Source organism: Balaenoptera ricei, chromosome 2 (genome assembly GCF_028023285.1).
Source record: "Balaenoptera ricei isolate mBalRic1 chromosome 2, mBalRic1.hap2, whole genome shotgun sequence".
NCBI classification, from domain to species: Eukaryota; Metazoa; Chordata; class Mammalia; order Artiodactyla; family Balaenopteridae; genus Balaenoptera; species Balaenoptera ricei.
This window is the reverse complement of record NC_082640.1, coordinates 12,704,783-12,724,451: the sequence shown is the minus strand read 5'-3', so window position 1 is coordinate 12,724,451 and position 19,669 is coordinate 12,704,783. Positions and strand designations below refer to the sequence as shown.

The 19,669-nt window shown below is 37.5% G+C and overlaps 1 protein-coding gene across 1 annotated transcript in view; it reads right to left on the bottom strand.

Annotated features, from left to right (window-relative positions):
• C2H10orf67 (chromosome 2 C10orf67 homolog) overlaps positions 1-19,669 on the bottom strand; it is a 112,816-nt gene that overhangs the window by 7,999 nt on the left and 85,148 nt on the right. Inside the window, exons 11-16 of the mRNA XM_059915296.1 lie at positions 17,101-17,160; positions 16,346-16,428; positions 16,206-16,271; positions 13,398-13,485; positions 8,429-8,512; positions 8,282-8,342 (exon numbers count right to left, since the gene is read on the bottom strand). Coding sequence (XP_059771279.1) covers positions 8,282-8,342; positions 8,429-8,512; positions 13,398-13,485; positions 16,206-16,271; positions 16,346-16,428; positions 17,101-17,160 — 442 coding nt within the window. The remainder of the gene's footprint in view (positions 1-8,281; positions 8,343-8,428; positions 8,513-13,397; positions 13,486-16,205; positions 16,272-16,345; positions 16,429-17,100; positions 17,161-19,669) is intronic.

The window sequence follows — 19,669 nt, the reverse complement described above, 5'->3', positions numbered from 1 at the left end:
GGGAGAAGGAAGTACAATATAGCAAGTTCATGATTTATTATACTGTATGGACATGATAAATAACAATTTAAAAAGAAAAAAATCCAAAGATATACTGGGGGTCTTCCCTAGTGGTGCAGTGGTTGAGAATCTGCCTGCCAATGCAAGGAACACTGGTTCGAGCCCTGGTCTGGGAAGATCCCACATGCCGCAGAGCAACTAAGCCCGTGAGCCACAACTACTGAGCCTGTGCTCTAGAGCCCGCAAGCCACAGCTACTGAGCCTGTGTGCCACAACTACTGAAGCCCACGTGCCTAGAGCCCGTGCTCCACAACAAGAGAAGCCACAGCAGTGAGAAGCCCGCACACCACAACAAAGAGTAGACCCTGCTCCCTGAAACTAGAGAAAGCCTGTGCGTAGCAACGAAGACCCAACACAGCCAAAAATAAATAAATAAATAAATAAAATTAAAAAAAAAAAAACAAAAAACAAAGACATACTGGGATAAAATAGATAAACATTTCTCAGGTAAAGAAATGTGAAACAATGAACAAGGCTGTTATGGACTGAATTGTGTCTCCCCCAAAAGACGCTGGAGTCCTAACTGCCAGGACCTGTGAATGTGACCTTATTTGGAAATAGGGTCTTTGCAGATGATTGAGTTAAGATGAGGTCATTAGGGTGGACCCTAATCCAATATGTCTTCATCCTCATAAAAAGGTGAAATTTGGACACAGATACACACACACACGGAGGGAAGACTGTGTGAAGACATGAGGAGACCACCATCTATAAGCAAAGGAACACGTGAGGTTCCTGAAGCTCTGAGAGCAGCATGGACAGGTTCCCCCTCACAGACCTCAGAAGGAACCAACCCTGCTGGCATCTTGATTTCAAACTTCCAGCCTCCAGAGCTGTGAAACCACAAATTCCTGTGGTTTAGCCAACCAGTTGCTGGACTTGGTTATGGCAGCCTTAGCACTCATACACAGGCTGAAACCACAGACCTGTGTAATTCCAGCTGCAGAAACTCACAGTGACAGCCAGGAATAAAGCTCCTTTTTGGCGACAGAGGCTAAATGTGCTCCATGTTGGGTGAAAGAACAAACCACTCCTCAAAGACAGAAGCATGAATGAAAGGAAATCGGGAGAAAAAAAAAAGTTTCTAACCTGGGGCTACTATGGCTTTTTAGAAAGCTCTGGGCTTAGGGAGGCTCAAAGGCAAAACTTACTTCACTCACAGGAACTGAGCCAAGCGACCTGATGGCTTAAAGGCTTCAAGACCCTATTGTCACAGCAGGACAGGCACCCCAAACTTATAAGAACTGGCTGTAGACTGGGAGTGAGAGTGGCGGAAGTGGGTGCAGTTACCAAACTGTACTCAGAATATACTGCATTCAGGTGGTGGGAGGGGAGAGAGAGAGAGAGAGAGAGAGAGAGAGAGGGAGGGAATGAATATGAATGAGACAGAGAAACTTGACCCTGTAAACCAAAATTCCAAAATAAATAAAGGAATGGAATGCTAGGAAAGACAACAGAAAGATGAGCTATCAGGATACGAATTCACTCCAGATAAATTTAAGTTGGTGAAATAGTTTGACAAAGATTTTAAAATGTGTGTTTAGTATGCTCACAGAAATAATTGATAGTGTCCACTAAACAAATAAATTATGATGCAAAACAGGCCAGGATAAAATAAGAACTGGTGGCTCTGAAAATGAATCAATTTAAAGTCTTGGGAAATAAAAAAAGTCACTAAAATAAAACTAAAACATGGGATAAATTGGGCATAGATGAAGAGAGGATCAGAAAATTGGAAAAGGTAACATCAAGAAATCCATCCATATGCACAACAGAGAAATAAACACAAAAATTAGAAAATGTAGATTAGAGGCATGAGAAGAGACTGCGAGGTGCTTCCGAAGAAAATAATGTGTAGGATGTTACACAAGCAATATTTGAAAAGACAATGGCTGAGAAATTTCTAGAAGTAAAGAAAGATATGAATGATCCAAATTGTACTCTGAATATTGATCAAGATTAAATACATTTTATAGAATGAGTACATTACAGTAAAACTACAGACCATCAAGAATAAAGACTAAACTTAAAAGCTACATAAAGAAAACTCAAATGACCACAAATGGTTGACAAATCGACAACAAACTTCAAGAAGCCTGAGCAGAGGCTCAAAGGCAATGGTATAATAACAAAATGTGGAGGAAAAAATAACTGCCAACTCAGAATATCATATCTTGCTAAACTACCCTCAAGAGGGAGATAAAATTAAGACAAACAGAACTTATCACCAATAGGTCCTCACTAAACGAATTATTGAAGTAATGATACTTTTTAACATGCACATATACTAAAACATACACATACGCAATGGGTACTCAACATGTAATTCTGTGTTTTCTGAATATTTGAAATATTTCATAAAAAACAAAAAAACAGTTTCTTAATTAGTCGACGAGCCCTTCCTCAATTCATTCTTACTGATATGTAAACACAAATAATAAGATTATTTTATAGTTGTCACTCTAGCTTACATTTGTGTAGCATGTAACAGTATACAACATACTTCTTCCTATGACCTACTTTTTTTCCATGTGATCATTTCATTCAAGATAAGGAACATGCATTAAAGAATCTGAACCAGCTGGGAACAGGAAAGGCTGAGGACTGAAGCCCAGTGACACTTCTCTACACTGACATAAATATCCACTTTTCTGATCTCAATTTATTCCCTCAAATTCCAAACTTGGGGTTCCTCCCATTGAAAGGAATATTCATATGGTATCCTTCACATGCAAAGATGTCACTCCCAGTTCACTTAAGGGTGCAACTTGATATGTCCATGAATTTGCATGAATCCATACACAACATCTTGTAACATTTTGTCATTTCTCTAACAGAACCATTCCTAAATTTAAAAATTAATACTCACTCAATACTAATTAAAACCTCTCTCAATATTTTGTTACCACCATAAAAGGCTTATATGGTTTATAATTGACTGGGCAGCAATGGGCAGCTGAGGTTTGGGATGAAATCAGTGGCCACAGGATCCAGAGAGGCTGCTGGAATCCAACTCATGGCCCAATGACTGAATAATAACACACACCAGAAACCATCCTTGCCTCATGCTACATGCTTTGGAGACCTCTGAGTACCAGTTCGGGGCATAATTAGGAATATGCTTAGTGGCATTTATTCAATGAAACATTGTCTACAAATACTTAAAAGCATCACTAGACTGAATTAATACAAGATAGCCCATCAAATTAATAAAGTACATTTTTAATATGTATTAGTCGTGACCTTTTTTCCTACTAAGTTGTTATGATCTTACAAATTCAGAGTACTTTGCCTGCCTACTTGTTTCAACTATTAACATTATTTTCAAAGCATGTATTATCTGTTTTCATTTTTCACATTTTTCAACTCCCTATTTGACCAATGGACAAAGCTTCAGTTGGATAGAGAACTTCAGATTAATTCTCGAATCCAGTTGGTTATCTTGGCTCTTTTCTATGCCATTGAGAATTCCCTGTATTTGGAAAGGTATGTTAAGAGACACACTGCTGATCTTCCAGGCTTTAATTTGTCATTTAATATCCTAAATCCCATGCCTCGAATAGAAAATATCTCTAGAACACAGGCATAAAGAGCAAGGAAAATTCTTAAGAAAAGGTAGTTGAGAATCAGCCCAAATCTCAAAGACAAGGATGACATATATAACTTAGCAATACAACATCTGAATTACAGGTAATTGGTGACAATAAGAGAAGTAGAAAAGTTGGTGGCAGTGACATCATAAACATTAACAGACCCCTTAATACATTATATTTAGTAAATCAGGTTAGTCCTATTTTAACATTTTTAATAGCCATCAATTACATGCTAAGTGATGTTATATATTATGTATGTATGTGGTATATGTGGTAATACTGTAAAATACACATTTCAATATGAATACCTTAGTAAATTATATTAATTATAGCTGAAGTCTAGAAACAATATGTAAAACAATGCTAACACTTATGCCTAAAATGCTTTCCTTTTTATCTTTTAAATTCCAACTTCTTGTGTGATTTTTAAAATTATTTTTGTGTTTAAAACAAAAACAGGGTCAACGGAACTCCACTTTCAATTAATATTTATTTTTATAAATTGGTGGATAATACACTTAGTAAAAAAAAACACTTTTCAGGTCCAAAGTTTCAAAGGGTGAAAAGAAAGGTTTTAAAATCCTATCCAATGTATTGCGATTGTTCTACTATTCTTTAAAAGCCTTTAAAATCACTTCTTCCATGTTTCTTCCCTAAAAGTCTGAGAGAATTAACAATACAATGTAATCTAGGTTTAAATTTGGGTGTCTCCTGTGTTTCAGATATTTATGTTTGAGCTTTCTCTTACTGACAAGCCACTTAAAGGGTCACTGTTACTTTGAGGTTTTATCTATGAGATTTGTGTCTTAGGGGCTCATTAGGAACATTTTCAAAGATTACAATGTCAATAGCACCTAATTACTGGACTGTGAGAAAGGTCTTCTTAAGTACATAAAATCTGTGGCAGTGCACAGTGCACAATGGGCAGCTCAGATCCCAAATTTTATCACAGTTAAGTAGCAAACAAATTAATAATGTTACCTGGGATCTTTTGGGATAATTACTACTGTGTAAAAAAACGGCTTTGAAATTCTGCAGATAGTATGGTACCTCATTTTTTTATTCCCTTATATTAATGAGGATTTATTTATCTCAAACTTTCTTTGTTGCAAGAATAACTCTCTGTTGTTCTTGCTAGAATTTTTTGGAGTAAAGCTTGCAACATAACAAAAAGTTAATTTCAATTTGCTTAGGAAAGATATATCACTTGATATAACATTGTTTTAAGTTATGTTTTGTTTTATTTTGCTCTTTTCAAAATATCTACCATATGATCTGATACCAGTGACAAATTTTATATTCTTTCTTATGCTTGGTAGACAATTAGTTACTAAAGAATTAAAGGAGAGACCAGTTCTTTTAAATCACTAGCCTACTGCTGAGGATATCATAGCTGTCGTGTAGTAGATTAAAAAGCAGGTTTGCCTGACTTTATTTTGGGAACCCAGGGATTGTATTATCCATAGCTCAGGAGGAAAGGCAGGGATGGGGTTAGCTAGGCACTTCACCTCATTTAATCCTCATAACAAAGCTAGGAGGTGGGGTCGCCATCTCCATTTTACACAGCAGAGGGAGCTGAATGAAGTTACCCAGGGAGTGACTGGAATGAGACAGGAACTGAAGTCTGTCCACCTCCAAAGCCTTTCTGCTACATCACGTTTTCCCATTGTGTGTTGTTGAAAATAGGACCACACATTGTCATGCGTGAGTCTTGGGGCAAGTCAATATAATTGAGTGGTGACAAGCCTGGGCTCTAGGGCCACATTCTCTGGGTCTGAACCCAGCCTTATTTATAAATTAATAATCTATTTATTTGTGGTCATAAACCTGGCAGCTTACTAAACCCCTCTGAATCCAACTGTCTCCTCTAAGGCTTGAGAAAGCAAGAGTGCTGACTTTACAGGGTTTTTGTGAGGATTAGAGTTAAAACTTAAAAGACATTTGGAATAGTACCTACACCCACTAAATGGTAGTTATCCATAATTTTCAAAAGTATCTTGTGGTATGAAAATACAACGTAAGAACCTCTATCTTTGATGCAACACCAAGGATGCTGTTAACAGGGAGGGTAAATATTCGCAGGGTATTTAAAATATTAATATTCTATTTACATAATTTAAAAAACAGAACTCAATACCACAGTGACTTTACAGGGTTGAATTTGGCTTCTGTCACCATATAGGTCACCCCCGTGTTATAGAAAGTAAGATTTGTCTGTAAGTCATGTACATACGAACCATGTAGCTAAACACCTCTTTGAAAATGTATTTGTGAATTAGTGCTTGAAAACACTGATAACGTATTGAACTACTTCCTAGGGGCCTGAAGGGGGTTCTCCACCTTCTGAAGTACCTGAGAAGCTTGGAGTGATTTGTTTTGTGACGACAGTTTGGTCCTTTGCCCGTCTAGTGTGAATACTGTTCAGTCCCCATAATCGTGAAAGACTGATACCTAATGAAAAAATTCATTTACTCCCCAATTAGTAAATTTGTAATTCAGTTTCCTCCTGGCATTCATGTATTGGTTTTTTTATCCATTAAAAATAGAAAATTTATTTCTAGTCAATTTTGGATTAACTGGAACCCAATTAACCAGAAACTTTTGTTAACTGTATGATTTCCCCACACTATCTTTGGAGGGGAAAACATGACATGTCAACGTTATATCGGAGGTTTTGTAGAAAGAAATGTCAGGGTTATGCCCAGAGGCTTTCACTGTGACACTGTCACCCACGCCTCTTCTGTGGTGCAGTCATATTCAGAATGATGCGCTTTGTGGCATGCTGCAAAATTATGGATCATAAAATAGCATTTACTTTCAATTTTATTAGTAAGGCAAAAAAAGGGGGCTAATGAATTTTAGGAGGGCTTTCCGTAGACAGGGTGGAAATAACTCTACGCTTTGCGTTTTCAGGACAGAGGAAAGGGAGTGATAGTGTTTGTTTTGGCCAAAGCTGCCTTATGGCCCAGGTGGCCATCAAGGTCGGTTTGTATGACTACAAATGGACCTTTGAAAACTGGTTTGCTTGGCAGAGAAAAATCACTTTTGGATGTAAGATTCTCAACTGAATTTTTTGCTGTTAATTAACCTCTCTAATTAAAATGTCAGGTGGAACACAGGTTCCAAATTTAACAATTTATATTTTTATGATAAATCATGAGAGTCTCTCTTCCCCTAATACATTATGATATTTTAGAAATAACTTACTGTATGGGGTGGAATTTCCAACAACTCAACAGAGCTAGTCCCTTATTTAAATGCTGATATCTTTGGGGACTTCCCTGGCACTCCAGTGCTTAGGACTCCACACTTCCACTGCAGGGGCCCCGGGTTCGATCCCTGGCCGGGGAACTAAGATCCACCAAGACACGCGGTGTGGCCAAAAAAAAAAAAATGGTGATATCTTTAAATTGCATGCCCTAGGCTAGCAGCTGCTACAGAGTCCAGGCTGGGTGTTACTGTCACCTAAATGCCAGTCCAGGAGGCAGCCAGCACCGTGACTGCCGAAAGATTCCTCTGCACACAGGCAGGCACCTCCGGAAAAGATACTACCTATACCCGTAAGCACTACAGAAAAAGCCTCTCCACTGCATGGAGGCCCAGAAGAGAGGTTCCTTTCTCAATCTAGTTTTCAAAAAGTTGATTTTAAAATTAGGGTCCAGCAGGAATAAAGATGCAGACGTAGAAAATGGACTTGAGGACACGGGGAGGGGGAAGGGTAAGCTGGGACGAAGTGAGAGAGTGGCATGGACATATACACACTACCAAATGTAAAATAGATAGCTAGTGGGAAGCAGCCGCATAGCACAGGGAGATCAGCTCGGTGCTTTGTGACCACCTAGAGGGGTGAGATAGGGAGGGTGGGAGGGAGACGTGAGAGGGAGGAGATATGGGGATATATGTATACATATAGCTGATTCACTTTGTTATACAGCAGAAACTAACACACCATTGTAAAGCAATTATACTCCAATAAAGATGTTAAAAAAAAAAAATTAGGGTCCAGGATTTAAACTCATATCACACACTTCCTCCTTGTATAAAGATGCATTATAAAAGTCTACTTTTAACGATTCCCAGACATGAAAAACAGAAATTACTGACACCCTTTGATTACCATCAATAATTCAAACAAATAACGTTGCATTTCGTTAATCCAACTTGTTTATTAGAGAAAAGCAAGCATGGTTGTTTCCTAAAGACTTACAAAAACGTGTGGACAAAATGTACTTCCACCTCCAAAAGAGCCCAGTTTGAGGCCGCACAAGGACTGATGGGAGATAAAGGATGCTATAAATAGTTGTCTTTTTCTTCTAAGTATTAAATTGGAAAAATAGGGATTTAACAGGAGCTTCAGGTTTGTTGGCAGTTTAATTAAAAAGAAACAGGATTCCAACTGAGACAGTTCCTGGTTTTGAAGTATGACTCAATTCATTTTCAGTTAGCAGAGATCAATATTCAGAAATACATATTAACATTCTTTTATTTATCATATCTATTAATAAATTGGCTGAAAAAAGTCATGCATTCACCCAGAAACCAAACATCTCAGGACAACAAAGAAAAGCATTATTAATCTTAATTACCCATCCTGCGTGAACCATTTCTCCAACAATAAGGATTCTTACCTCTTGGTGAAGGAGGGAGGGATATGTGATCCCTGTCTAGGTCGACATACCTGTTGTCTATCTGTAGGTAAACCAAACCGTTTCGTTACTGAGGCTGAATAATACTGACTGATTAAATGTTAAATAGGGAAAAAATAATCTACCTACCGAAGATGCATGATAAACATTTGCAGAAGATGTCGACGTTGTTATCAATTTCACTTTGGATTGCACAAATAAAGGTTTAACTTTCTGAAAGACACAAACGGTATGTACCGTGTTATCCAGGGGAAATAATGACCAGCTCAAATGGATGTAGAATGTTTTTCAGTCCTTAGTTAACTGAGATATGAAAATTATGCTCCTAATTTATTTGCTGAAATATGGCTGGGGAAATTCTTTCCTTTAAACCCAAGGAATAGACCCCTTCCTAATTCAGGCTACTTTGAGAGAAAATTCAAGAAAAATGTTTTCCTTAATGTCTCTTCTGACTCTACTTCCTTTTGATTATCCCTATGCCATATGGGATTTACTGCTTGTAACTGGTCAGGTACCACCGGGTCATCCCCAGCACCACCCAGCTCCTGGAAGCTACACAGTGATGGTCCTGATTCCCAGGAATTGAAGAATGAAAAAACAAAAGCATCTCTTCCAGGAGTTCAGAAGCAGTAGCACACAAGCAGAATTGCCACCACATCATATATTGCAAAGTAAATCATGACATTAAAAATGCACAGGTGAAAAGGACCAAAAGTACAACAAGCATGATTATCAAAAAGAGGTCTGAGGTCCATGGATGCACCCTGGAAATTTATGTGACGTTCTCTCTACTCAAGGCTTCTCTCTTGCTGGTTTGTATGTATGTATACACACATACATGTAAGTGTGTTTGCACGCATTTTTCTATTTCCCCACAGCCTGCTCCCACTCTGTTTTTGTTCCTCTCACCAAATAAACCATTTAAATATTTATTTGTATTTTTTATTTGAATATGTCCTTGCAAAAATATGTAATTTTGTGCATGTATTTTAATTTGTGCTAGTGGTATTATGTGATATCCTATTTTGTTGATTCTAAGGCATAGCCTTCTGATATTTTAACATCCCTAAAATCAGGATGCATCTGACAATAGATGGAGTGTCACAGTATGATTGGCAGCACTTTTTCTCTTTTAGAGTCTTATAAAATCTTGAACCAATGTTGAGCACATCTTAGATTCAGGGTGAAAAACAGCATATCTCGTGTGTTCCACTTCTTTCACTAAGGACTACGTACAAAGTAATTTCACTAAGTACTATGCTTTTAAGGTCCGTCCATTTTGTTACATATACATAAAATCTAGCACCGCATAGTACTACGTAGTACTCCAGGCATGTGTCGGCCCCGTTTTGCCCATCTGCTCTCCTAAGGTGGTCCAAGCCACACCATCTCTTACCAGCATCACTTCAATAGCTTCCTAATCTGCTTCTTTCCCTGCCCCAGGCCTCCATAGCTGCCAGAGTTGTCCCTTTAAAATGTTAAGTGAGATTGTCTTACTGCTCTGCTGAAAACTCTAAAAGGCTCCCAATTTTACTCAGAGTAATAGAAAAAAAATCAAAGTCCTGTTATCCCTTTAACCACATTTATTCCTGCTCTCTCTCGGTGCTCACTCTGCTCCAGCCACACTGGACGTTTTGTTGTTTCTCAAACATGCCAGGCACACTTCTGTCTTAGAGTCTTCCGATGGTCCTTTCCCTGTCTAGAAAACTCTTCTAAATATACATATGGTTCTTTCCTCACTGCCTTCAAGTCTTTCATAAAGATGGTAAAAGAAGCCAGTGTTAAATGCATGATTGCTGAGAATTTAAGTTCCAATGTACTCCATTGTTTCATACCGTGGGTGTAGAAGAAAATACCACCTCTCTGACAGGGCTGAAAAAGGTAAAATCCTGCTGAAGGGGTCAGAAATAGGGGCTGTGCATATCAACCTGCCTTCCAGCTGAAATGTAAAAGGGAGATTGGAGCAACACACAAGAGAAGGCAGTTGATAACACTGGGTTTCAACACACCTCACCCTGTCAAGGATGAGAGAGAAGAGTAAATAAAACAGGGACTATGAAAAAACTGTAGAGTCGGTTAAACAAACAGTATCCTGAAATCAGAACTATATTCTTTAAAAAATGACCTATTATGAGATCTAGATGAAAACTTCATCAAGCTTGTTGTCTCCAACAATAGAGTATAAGAATATACGACCTCTAGAAACTACTGACAAAAGTCTCTGGAAAAGAATCGGTGGAGATAAAATGCAAACTAACATAATATTGTCAACAAAAGCTATAACTTGTTTATGGATTAGACGATTCAGCACCTAAAAGGTGCCAACTGTGCCCAAACTGATCTATAGACTTAACGCACTTCTAATCAAAATCCCAATGGAATTTTTAATTTGTTTCTTATGGTTTTTTTTATACTGTGAATATTGACAATCTGATTCTAAATTTTATATGGAAATGTAAAGATCCAATAAAGCCAAGGCATTCTTGAAGAACATCAGGGCAGGAGTATTTGTTTTATCAGAAAAAGATTTATCATAAAGGTATAGATATTAAATCAGTGTCACATTGATGCGAGAATAGACAAATAGAACAGTAGGACAGAATAGACAGAAACAGACTCATACGTATATGAGCCCTTAATATAATACATAACGGGTGGAATTATGTATCAGGGGAGAAGATGGACTTTTTAATAAATGGTGCTAGATCTGCTGATTATCTATATTAAAAGAAAATGAAATCAGATGTCTACCTTTCTGTACACTAATATCAATTCTAGGTGGATTAAACCTCTAAATATGAAAGGCAAAACAAGAAAAAATTTTAAGTTTATAGAGAAGAAAATATTTTTTGTTTTTTAGGCTTTTTAAAATTATTGAAATATAGTTGACAAAATTATGTTAGTTTCAGGCGTACTACATAGTGATTTGACATTTGCATACATTAGAGAAGAATATATTTTTGATTAAAGGTTAGGTAAGGTTTTCTTAAAGACAGAAAAAAATATAAAGGCAAAAAGGGAAAGATTATTAAACTAACATTGAGATTAAGAACATTTATTTATGAAAAGATACCCAAACCTTGTCCACAAACTGGGAGATGACATTTGCAACCCAAGCATGCTGCTTGGTACATATTTGCACTCAAATATCTGTGAATGGACAAGTGACTAGAGTATAGGGAACCAAGGGAAAATGTTAGTTTACCCAGAGTTCATTCACTCATTCACTCATTGCTCTCTCCCCTTCCCTCTCTCTGTCTATTTTTCTTAAATATTCACTGTCCACTTTGATGAGTGTCTTGAGTGCATATACACTATGTAGCTATATAGATAAGGATTCATGAGCCTGAATCCCAAATAAGCAGTGGCACACAGATGTATTCTCGACTAGATAGAGTCCATCTCTCCTCCACAGGAAGATAGATTGCATGAACATCTGAGGCAGGGCCAAGATTTTTCTCAAGAAAAAACTGGATCCATGACTATGCTTGGACTAGAATAATTCTGAGATTTTAGAAGTCTGTTTCATAAAGCCTGGACAATTCAAATTTGGACCAGAAAATTTTACCAGATAATCCTTAAAAAGCCTGCTTTTTGAGTAGCACAGCATTCTCCTAGGTCCTCCAATATTTTATTTGTCCAGCTGATTAAATACCTAAAATGAGGATTACTCCAATTAAAGTTGTAACCTTCAGTTGAGAAGAGAAAAAAACCAAAAGGAGAAGAAAGAGACTATATATATTCCCATCTATGTAGACCAGTTTTGGAACATTTCAGGGGAGTCAATTATTAAAATCCTCAGCAAGGTTCATATTACTATGTAAATTTAGTTAAAAATTAGAAATAATATTATCTTGCCAATGTTCTTAAGTTCTTTGATCTCTTGCAGCAACTTGGAGTTAGAAACTTGTCTTAAAGTGAAAACTGTGGAAAAAATTTGAAAATGAAAGTGATTTTAGATTGTAAGCCTCTTGAAGCAGGAAACCAAAATTTATATTTCTTGTGACTTTTTCCACAAACCTGACTTGTCCTCAGAACACTTAGCTTTGTAGCAGTTTCTCAATAGCATTTATAGTATGTTAAGTTACTGATTGTTTGCAATTTATTGATTATCTTTCTACACTGGTCATCATTTGCCTTTATAATTACAACTCCCAAGTGAAAACATTAAGTAAACAGTTTTAAAAATAGTCTATATTATGTCATATGATATCACTTATATGTGGAATCTAAAAAAATAATACAAATGAACGTATTTACAAAACAGATATAGACTCACAGACATAGAAAACAAATTTATGATTACCAAAGGGGGAAAAGGAAAGGGATAAATTAGGAGTCTGGGATTAAACAGATATACACTAGTATATATAAAATAGATAAACAACAAGGACCTACTGTATAGCACAGGGAACTATATTCAATATCTTATAAAAACCTATAATGGAAAAGAATCTGAAAAAGAACATATATATATATTCAGTTATGTGTGTATATATATGTGTGTGCATATATATATGTGTGTATATATACGTGTGTATATGTGTGTGTGTATATATATATATAACTGAATCACTTTGCTGTACACCAGAAACTAACACAACATTGTAAATCAACTATACTTCAATTTCCAAAAAAAGTCTATTTTAGAATTGGGCTTTATCTACAGGTGACTTCTAGTGTGAAAACGAATGGCTTGGTACTAGGAACAGATTCTTTTACCTCCTTTTTCCATTTGGAAGTGACTGGATGCTTGGATCTTGAGCCATGATAGTTCCTACATTCCATCCACGTGCACAAATGGTCAGGTTGATAAATGCCTCCTGGGGGAATAAGTCCCCCTCCTCTGAAATTTTCACTTGCCTCCATTATAGCTCAACCATACTGCATGGTAACAATTTGTTTACACATCTATGTCTCACACTGGATTGAGTTCTTTGGGTTCAGACACTCTGTCTTATGCCATCAGCATTCAGCAGTGACTCATGTACTATCTCCAGAGCCTCTAATGTCAGGGGTTCAAATAATGTTAACTTCAGAAAGACATGTTAGAGGTATCATCAAAGAGACAAAGAGCATCTAGCCAGTATGTACTTACAACATAATTGAAGGATGTGTCAGCCAGCATTGCAAACTGACGGAACAATGTGTGCCTAGTAAACATCTCGTTCTTGAGGACGTGAAAGCTGAAATAAAAGAAGCAATGGAATTTAAATGAACAGAAATTATGGGAAAGAGAAAATCGGTATTATGTTCTTGTGATTAGAAACTAGAATGTTCAGTGTAACAGCAAGGAGATACAAGTAAAAATTTAAAAATATTAGTATGAACTTATCACTCTTTGATTTTTAAAATTATGTATTTTCTAGCCCTGAAAAGCAAATAGGAGGGAATAGCAATACTGGATATTAACATATACCACAAAAATCAGTATAAAAACAGTTTGGAAAGGAAAAATAAGTGGAATAGAATAGGAACACTGAAACAGATTTGGGAATGTACTAGAACATAGTATGTGACCAAAGTGGCACCACAACCCAACCCGGAAAGGACTGGAGTAAAGAACTAAATATGAGAGGTAAATCAAGAAGGCTTGTCTTAAAACGTGGGAGAATATTTTAGTGGAGATGGAGAAAGACTTTCTAAACACACCTAAGGCAAAAATTTTGATGGATAAAAATTAAGAATTTCTGTACAATAAAGGTCAGCATACACAAAGTTCATAGACTGTGAAAAGGTATTTGTAACATCTAAACTTGATAAGGAATTAAAAATAAGAAAACACAAATAAATTTCACAAGCCAACAAGAAAGCAAAAGATGAAGAGTTCACAAAAGAGGGACGTCCTTTAGAGGGAAAACATCAGATCAAAAAAAAGCATCTGAAAGTCAGTTATTACCAAATATTAGAACTCAATCCTTGTATCTCTCTATTTTTCTCCAACACTCATTCTTAGCTGATCTCATTTAATCCCATGGCTTTAAATACCATCTATACTAATGCATCCCAAATTTATGCCCCCAGCCTAAGCTTTCTTCTGAACTCCAGACTCATATACTCATCACTGCCACTAGACCTCTACCCTTAAGTTACTAAAGGCACCTTAAATTTAACATATCAAAACTGATTTCCTGCCAAAATGTGCTTGCTTGTTTCAGTTGAAGGCAACTCCATCTTTCCCGTTGTTTAGGTAAAATCCTTGCAGTCATCCTTGACTTCTTTCTTTCCCACCTTATCTCCAATCTTTCAATACATCCTACTTTCAAAATACATCCCCAATTTAATCATTTCTCAACAGCTCCAGGTCTCCCATCCCAGTCAAATCACCATCATGTTTTGCCTAAGAGGGGCTTATTCTTTCTGGAGCTCTTAACTTTTCCCCCTGCTTTTCCTTTGGCTTCCCTATGGCCTTTTATCAACACAGAAGTCATAATTCTTTTAAGACTTCAGATCATTGGGTCTTTCCTCAGTTCAAGACTCTCCAGTGAGGTTTTAGGGTACCAACTAATTATTCTGAATATTGATAAATAAAGGGGATCAAGCATTTATCTTGCCTTACCTTGTCTGAAACTATATTTCAGGGTAACCAGTGGGGAAAATTGTTTTTTCTTTAATAGAATTTAGCTAAGAAATGCAGAAGGAAAGATAAAATTAAGGTATCACCAATTTGCAACCCTAATGAAATCTTGGATCATGGTTTGTGATCACTGATAGATGTTAAAATTATTTGGAGAAAGGTCAATGGTGAACCTTAAAATACATGAATTAGCCTGATAACACTTGATTAAAATAATATAGCCGGACATTATGTGCCCTATGATGTGATGCATAGGAATTACATAGTAGTTCGAGTGAAGTAGTCTTGCCTAAAATATTGAACCTGAGTCTAATCAACTCTCTGGATTTAAAGATCAGTTTGTAAGATATACAGATAGAAGAACATGTTAGATGACACCACACATACATACACACATGCACATAAACAATTAGTCAAATCCAGAATGGGGGACATTCTACATAACAAATGAGCATATTCCTCTAGCAAATCAGTGGGTTGGAAAGAATGGGGACATAAGTGGGACCATTATAGAAAAAAAAAAAAAAGATTTAAAGGATATAACACCCAAATGCAGTGGTCCACCTACTGTGAATCCCGATTTAAACAAACAACTGTAAAAGATTCCCTTGAGATAATCAAGGAATTTGAATATGATTTGGTCAATAAGTAGTACTAAAGGATTTATATTGCTAAATTTATTAGGTGTGGTAATGACCCAGTAGGCATGTAAAAGAGAAAATTTTCTTATCAGTTAAAAACGAAGCTTCTAGTGATTTCCCATCTCAGAGCAAAACCCCAAATGTTCTACCTCACTGAGCTCTTATACCACTCGTCCCTGCTCACGTCTCTTCAGCCACCTGGCTTCCTCACTGTCCTTGAACACACAAGCAAACCCCCACCCCAGGACCTTTGCACGTGATGTTCCTTCACCTGGAAGTCTCTTCCAGGTAATCACATGGCATGCTCCCTCACTCATTCAGGTCTCTATATCTGAAGATAAATATTATCATGTGCAAATGAACGGAAATGTTTTAATAGCCCTACAGAGGAAGATGACTGTGTAGGTCCGATTAAACCAGGTATCAAGAGAGTCTGTCCATCCTGTCGATGATTTAAATTTGAAACACTGAGATCAGGAATAAAACAGAGTTTTGAATTAGTTTTTCTTTGAAGTGACTTTGACTACTCTTCTTTTTTAGGTCAGTTATTTTGCATCTCTTGAAAGAGGTATGTGAGGGCATTTCATATTAGTTAATATATACAGAAAAATGCAAGGCTCCCAATTTCCTTAAAAGACAATTAGTCACATTTTTATAAATAGAATTTGTATATATCACCACACTATACCTGTTCCTGAGAATTAAGAATTTCTTTTCCCAGTTTTTGTTGACCTGATCTGATTCCTTCTTAACCCTGTAATAAATTTATAGGTGGTTAAATATTGTATTAGCTGCAAATGAACAATTATGAATTACTATTACCAGTACCTCTCCGACTTCTTTTTCTCTTTCTCTAACTTAGCCTTTAACATTTCTATTTGCTCTTCCAAACCACGTTTCTCTTCTTCAATCTTTCAATAGAAAATACATCACAAAGTTAATTATACCCTGTTTCCCAGTAAATCTGAAAGGTTATTTCTATTAAATAGCATGCATATTCTAACTATCATCAAAAATTTGAGGGAACAATGAGTTACATTTACTTGCAAATTCCCATAAACTGGAAGAATTTAAGATCCCATGCCTCCATTTCCTGTAAATGATTCACTTCAAAGCAGCCAGCATGAGACAATATTACCAAGTAACCAAAATTTATCTTCATCACCCCTCTCCCTATCAGGTATCACTTTTTCTAAATCTCTTCATCATAGCAGCAGCTGCCCCCAGTTACTCTATTTCCTCTTTCTATCAAAACTGTCCTCAGGAAAGGATCTGACCAACTCAAGCACATTAGAACTGTATGCCATTTCTCAGTATTGTTTCTATTTTACAAGGGGACAAAGTTTTGGCAAAGGAATGAATCTGTAACAGTGGAATTGTAGGCATGTCATGAATGAGATTTCTTTGGGTGTGGCAGGGATGTACCCCGGGATCATACTATAGAGGCAATCAGGTCCTCTGTCTCTTCATTAGACGGATTCTTGGTGTAGCTTTCAAAGTCACTGCTCCTCTCTAAGGATAGTCAGCATCGATATAAACAATATTTAAGTTAATAATAAGGGGCATATTAGTCATTATTATACCTTAGCCACTGATAGTCTCGCTTTCTCTCCATGCATCACAGCAGGTATTGCATGTCTAACCTGGAAAGAAAATAAACCAAAGCAAGTATAACATTTCCAGTCAATGCATAAAGATGTGGTTTTTCTGCAGCTTAGAGAAAGGCAAGTGAGACTAAAAATATGCCAACCCTAGTCCCATAAGGGTCTTGACCGCCTCATTTAATTTACAAGACTCAGTGTTTATACATTGCATTTGCAATTGGACAATTACATCCCATTAAAACCAACCTTCCCACTACCGTTTGTTTTTTATTTATTTATTTATTTTTTTGGCTGTGTTGGGTCTGCATTTCTGTGCGAGGGCTTTCTCCGGTTGCGGCGAGTGGGGGCCACTCCTCATCGCGGTGCGCGGGCCCCTCACCGTCGCGGCCTCCCCTGCTGAGGAGCGCAGGCTCCAGACGCGCAGGCTCAGCAGTTGTGGCTCACAGGTCCAGCTGCTCCGTGGCACGTGGGATCCTCCCAGATCAGGGCTCGAACCCGTGTCCCCTGCACTGGCAGGCAGATTCCCAACCACTGCGCCACCAGGGAAGCCCAACCGTTTGTTTTTAAATGCATTACTTTGTAATTATATATGGGTCAAATTTTACCATTACACTTTTTTTCTTTAATGAAGTGGGCAGTTATTACCCAGTGAAGTCACAAGCTTAAAAAAAAACTTTTATTTTTCTCAACTATCTTTTGGATTAAATCTAATGAATCCCAGTTATAGATATAAAAACACTGCGTTTCAAAATGGTTAAGTTAATCACATATTGCACTTTTTTGTTTTTTAGATTTTAATGCATTCGTTTGCTCATTTATTTAATAATAAATAAATAAACTTTTATTTTAAATGATAATTAAGATGAATTTTCACTACTATACCTCTTGAATGATGCAGAGAGCAGATGGCAGTGAGAAAATATACTGAATACAAAAACCTGCTTGATTAGCTATTCTTATATTCCTCTACAGAATGTAGACAGCAAAAGGTGCTTCTTATTACCACCACTACCTTCTCCAGTGGGTTCTGTGACCCAAAAGCTTTTGATCTGTTGCCCATCTTGATGGGGTGGGCTCTGCCACGCAGGGTCTGGAGCCAGGTCTGCAGAATAAAGTAAAAGGACCCCAGAGCTCCCTGGAGCAATGAGAAGTGAGGGCTGAGAAGAGCTAGAAAAGAAGAGAATGGCCAGGCAGGACCCCAAGGCTGGAGCTGCTAGTGTGCGGTGAAGCCACAGGTGACCAGTGCCCAGGGGTGATGTCCAATATTCAATGTGAAGTGGCATCTTGGTGATGCAGACTGTCCCTGTTACTCACCTTCTTCAACCTCGTCCAACTAAAGGTGTCCTGTGAGTGAGTGGTTTTAGTAGCAATCACAGAATTGGGTTGAATTCAGTGTCTGATTGAACAAAGTGTGAGCTGGGATGACACAGAGTGCAATGGGACTCAGAAATTTACTCGTTTCAGTGGAAGAAGGAGCCCAGACATAGCAACAACCACCAGGAGATGCCACGGGCGTCTGCAGAAACAAGTGGACACGCTTTCGGCTGCCACAAAGCACAGAATGTGGGTTTGAGCCAATTTTACTTATATCTGAAGGGGCAGAGAGAACCCAGCTGACATTAGCTGCCACGTAACAAAATTTGTAATTAACAGCCATAAAAGTTATAAGTTTTTGAGTGCCTACTATGTGCCAGGCATGTCACACATATTACCATTTACTTCTATATACTAACCTATTGATTTCACCATCCCTGTTACTTTAGGTTTTTAGTGATAGAGAATGCACGCACGTATTTTAAAAATAAACTGCAGATAGTATACTTGAACATAAAACTCTCACTTCCCAGGAGCCAAGGGTTTGGTTTTGTTTTAGTTTTTCTCATTATCATTATAAATAAACAGTAGCCTTTATTGTTTGGGCTCCCCACAAATAAAGATTAAGAATTTAGAGCATTCGAATTACTTTCCACCTTCTCTCTTCCCTCGAATGCCTGATTTTTTATTTGCAAATGTTTAGCTCTTACAGTGGTTGCCTTTATTATGATGTCAATATATGTAAACTTCTATATGGTGATCTACGAACTCCCTGTTGATAATTCCTGATTATCCCCTGGCTGATAGGAGAATTTTCAGCACGGACTTAATCCTGAACTTGGACCCTAACCCATTGCTCTTACCTTAGTTCACTAAACTCTAACTCCTACTCCATCAGTCCCCTCAGTCCTGAGGAGCTTTCTGGTGGTCCTAGAACTACCCAGATTATTGTTCCCTTGGTTGTCTGCACACCTTCCTAGAGAAACCTACCACCTACAACCACCAGCATAAGGCCCATGTGGCAGGAAGTTAGCCAAAAACAAAGCCTGAGGCCTAGCAACACCTATTGAACAAAACAGTGAAAATCTTGGTTATCATTAGCCTTCTTTGGCTTCGAATACGTGGGGGTCACCCAAGTCATGGGAGGCATGCACTTTTGGCGCTCCCTCAACCTGTTTGTTCTCAAAGAGCACAATCCGCTTGAACTGCCTCTCTGACCAGGACATGAGGAGTA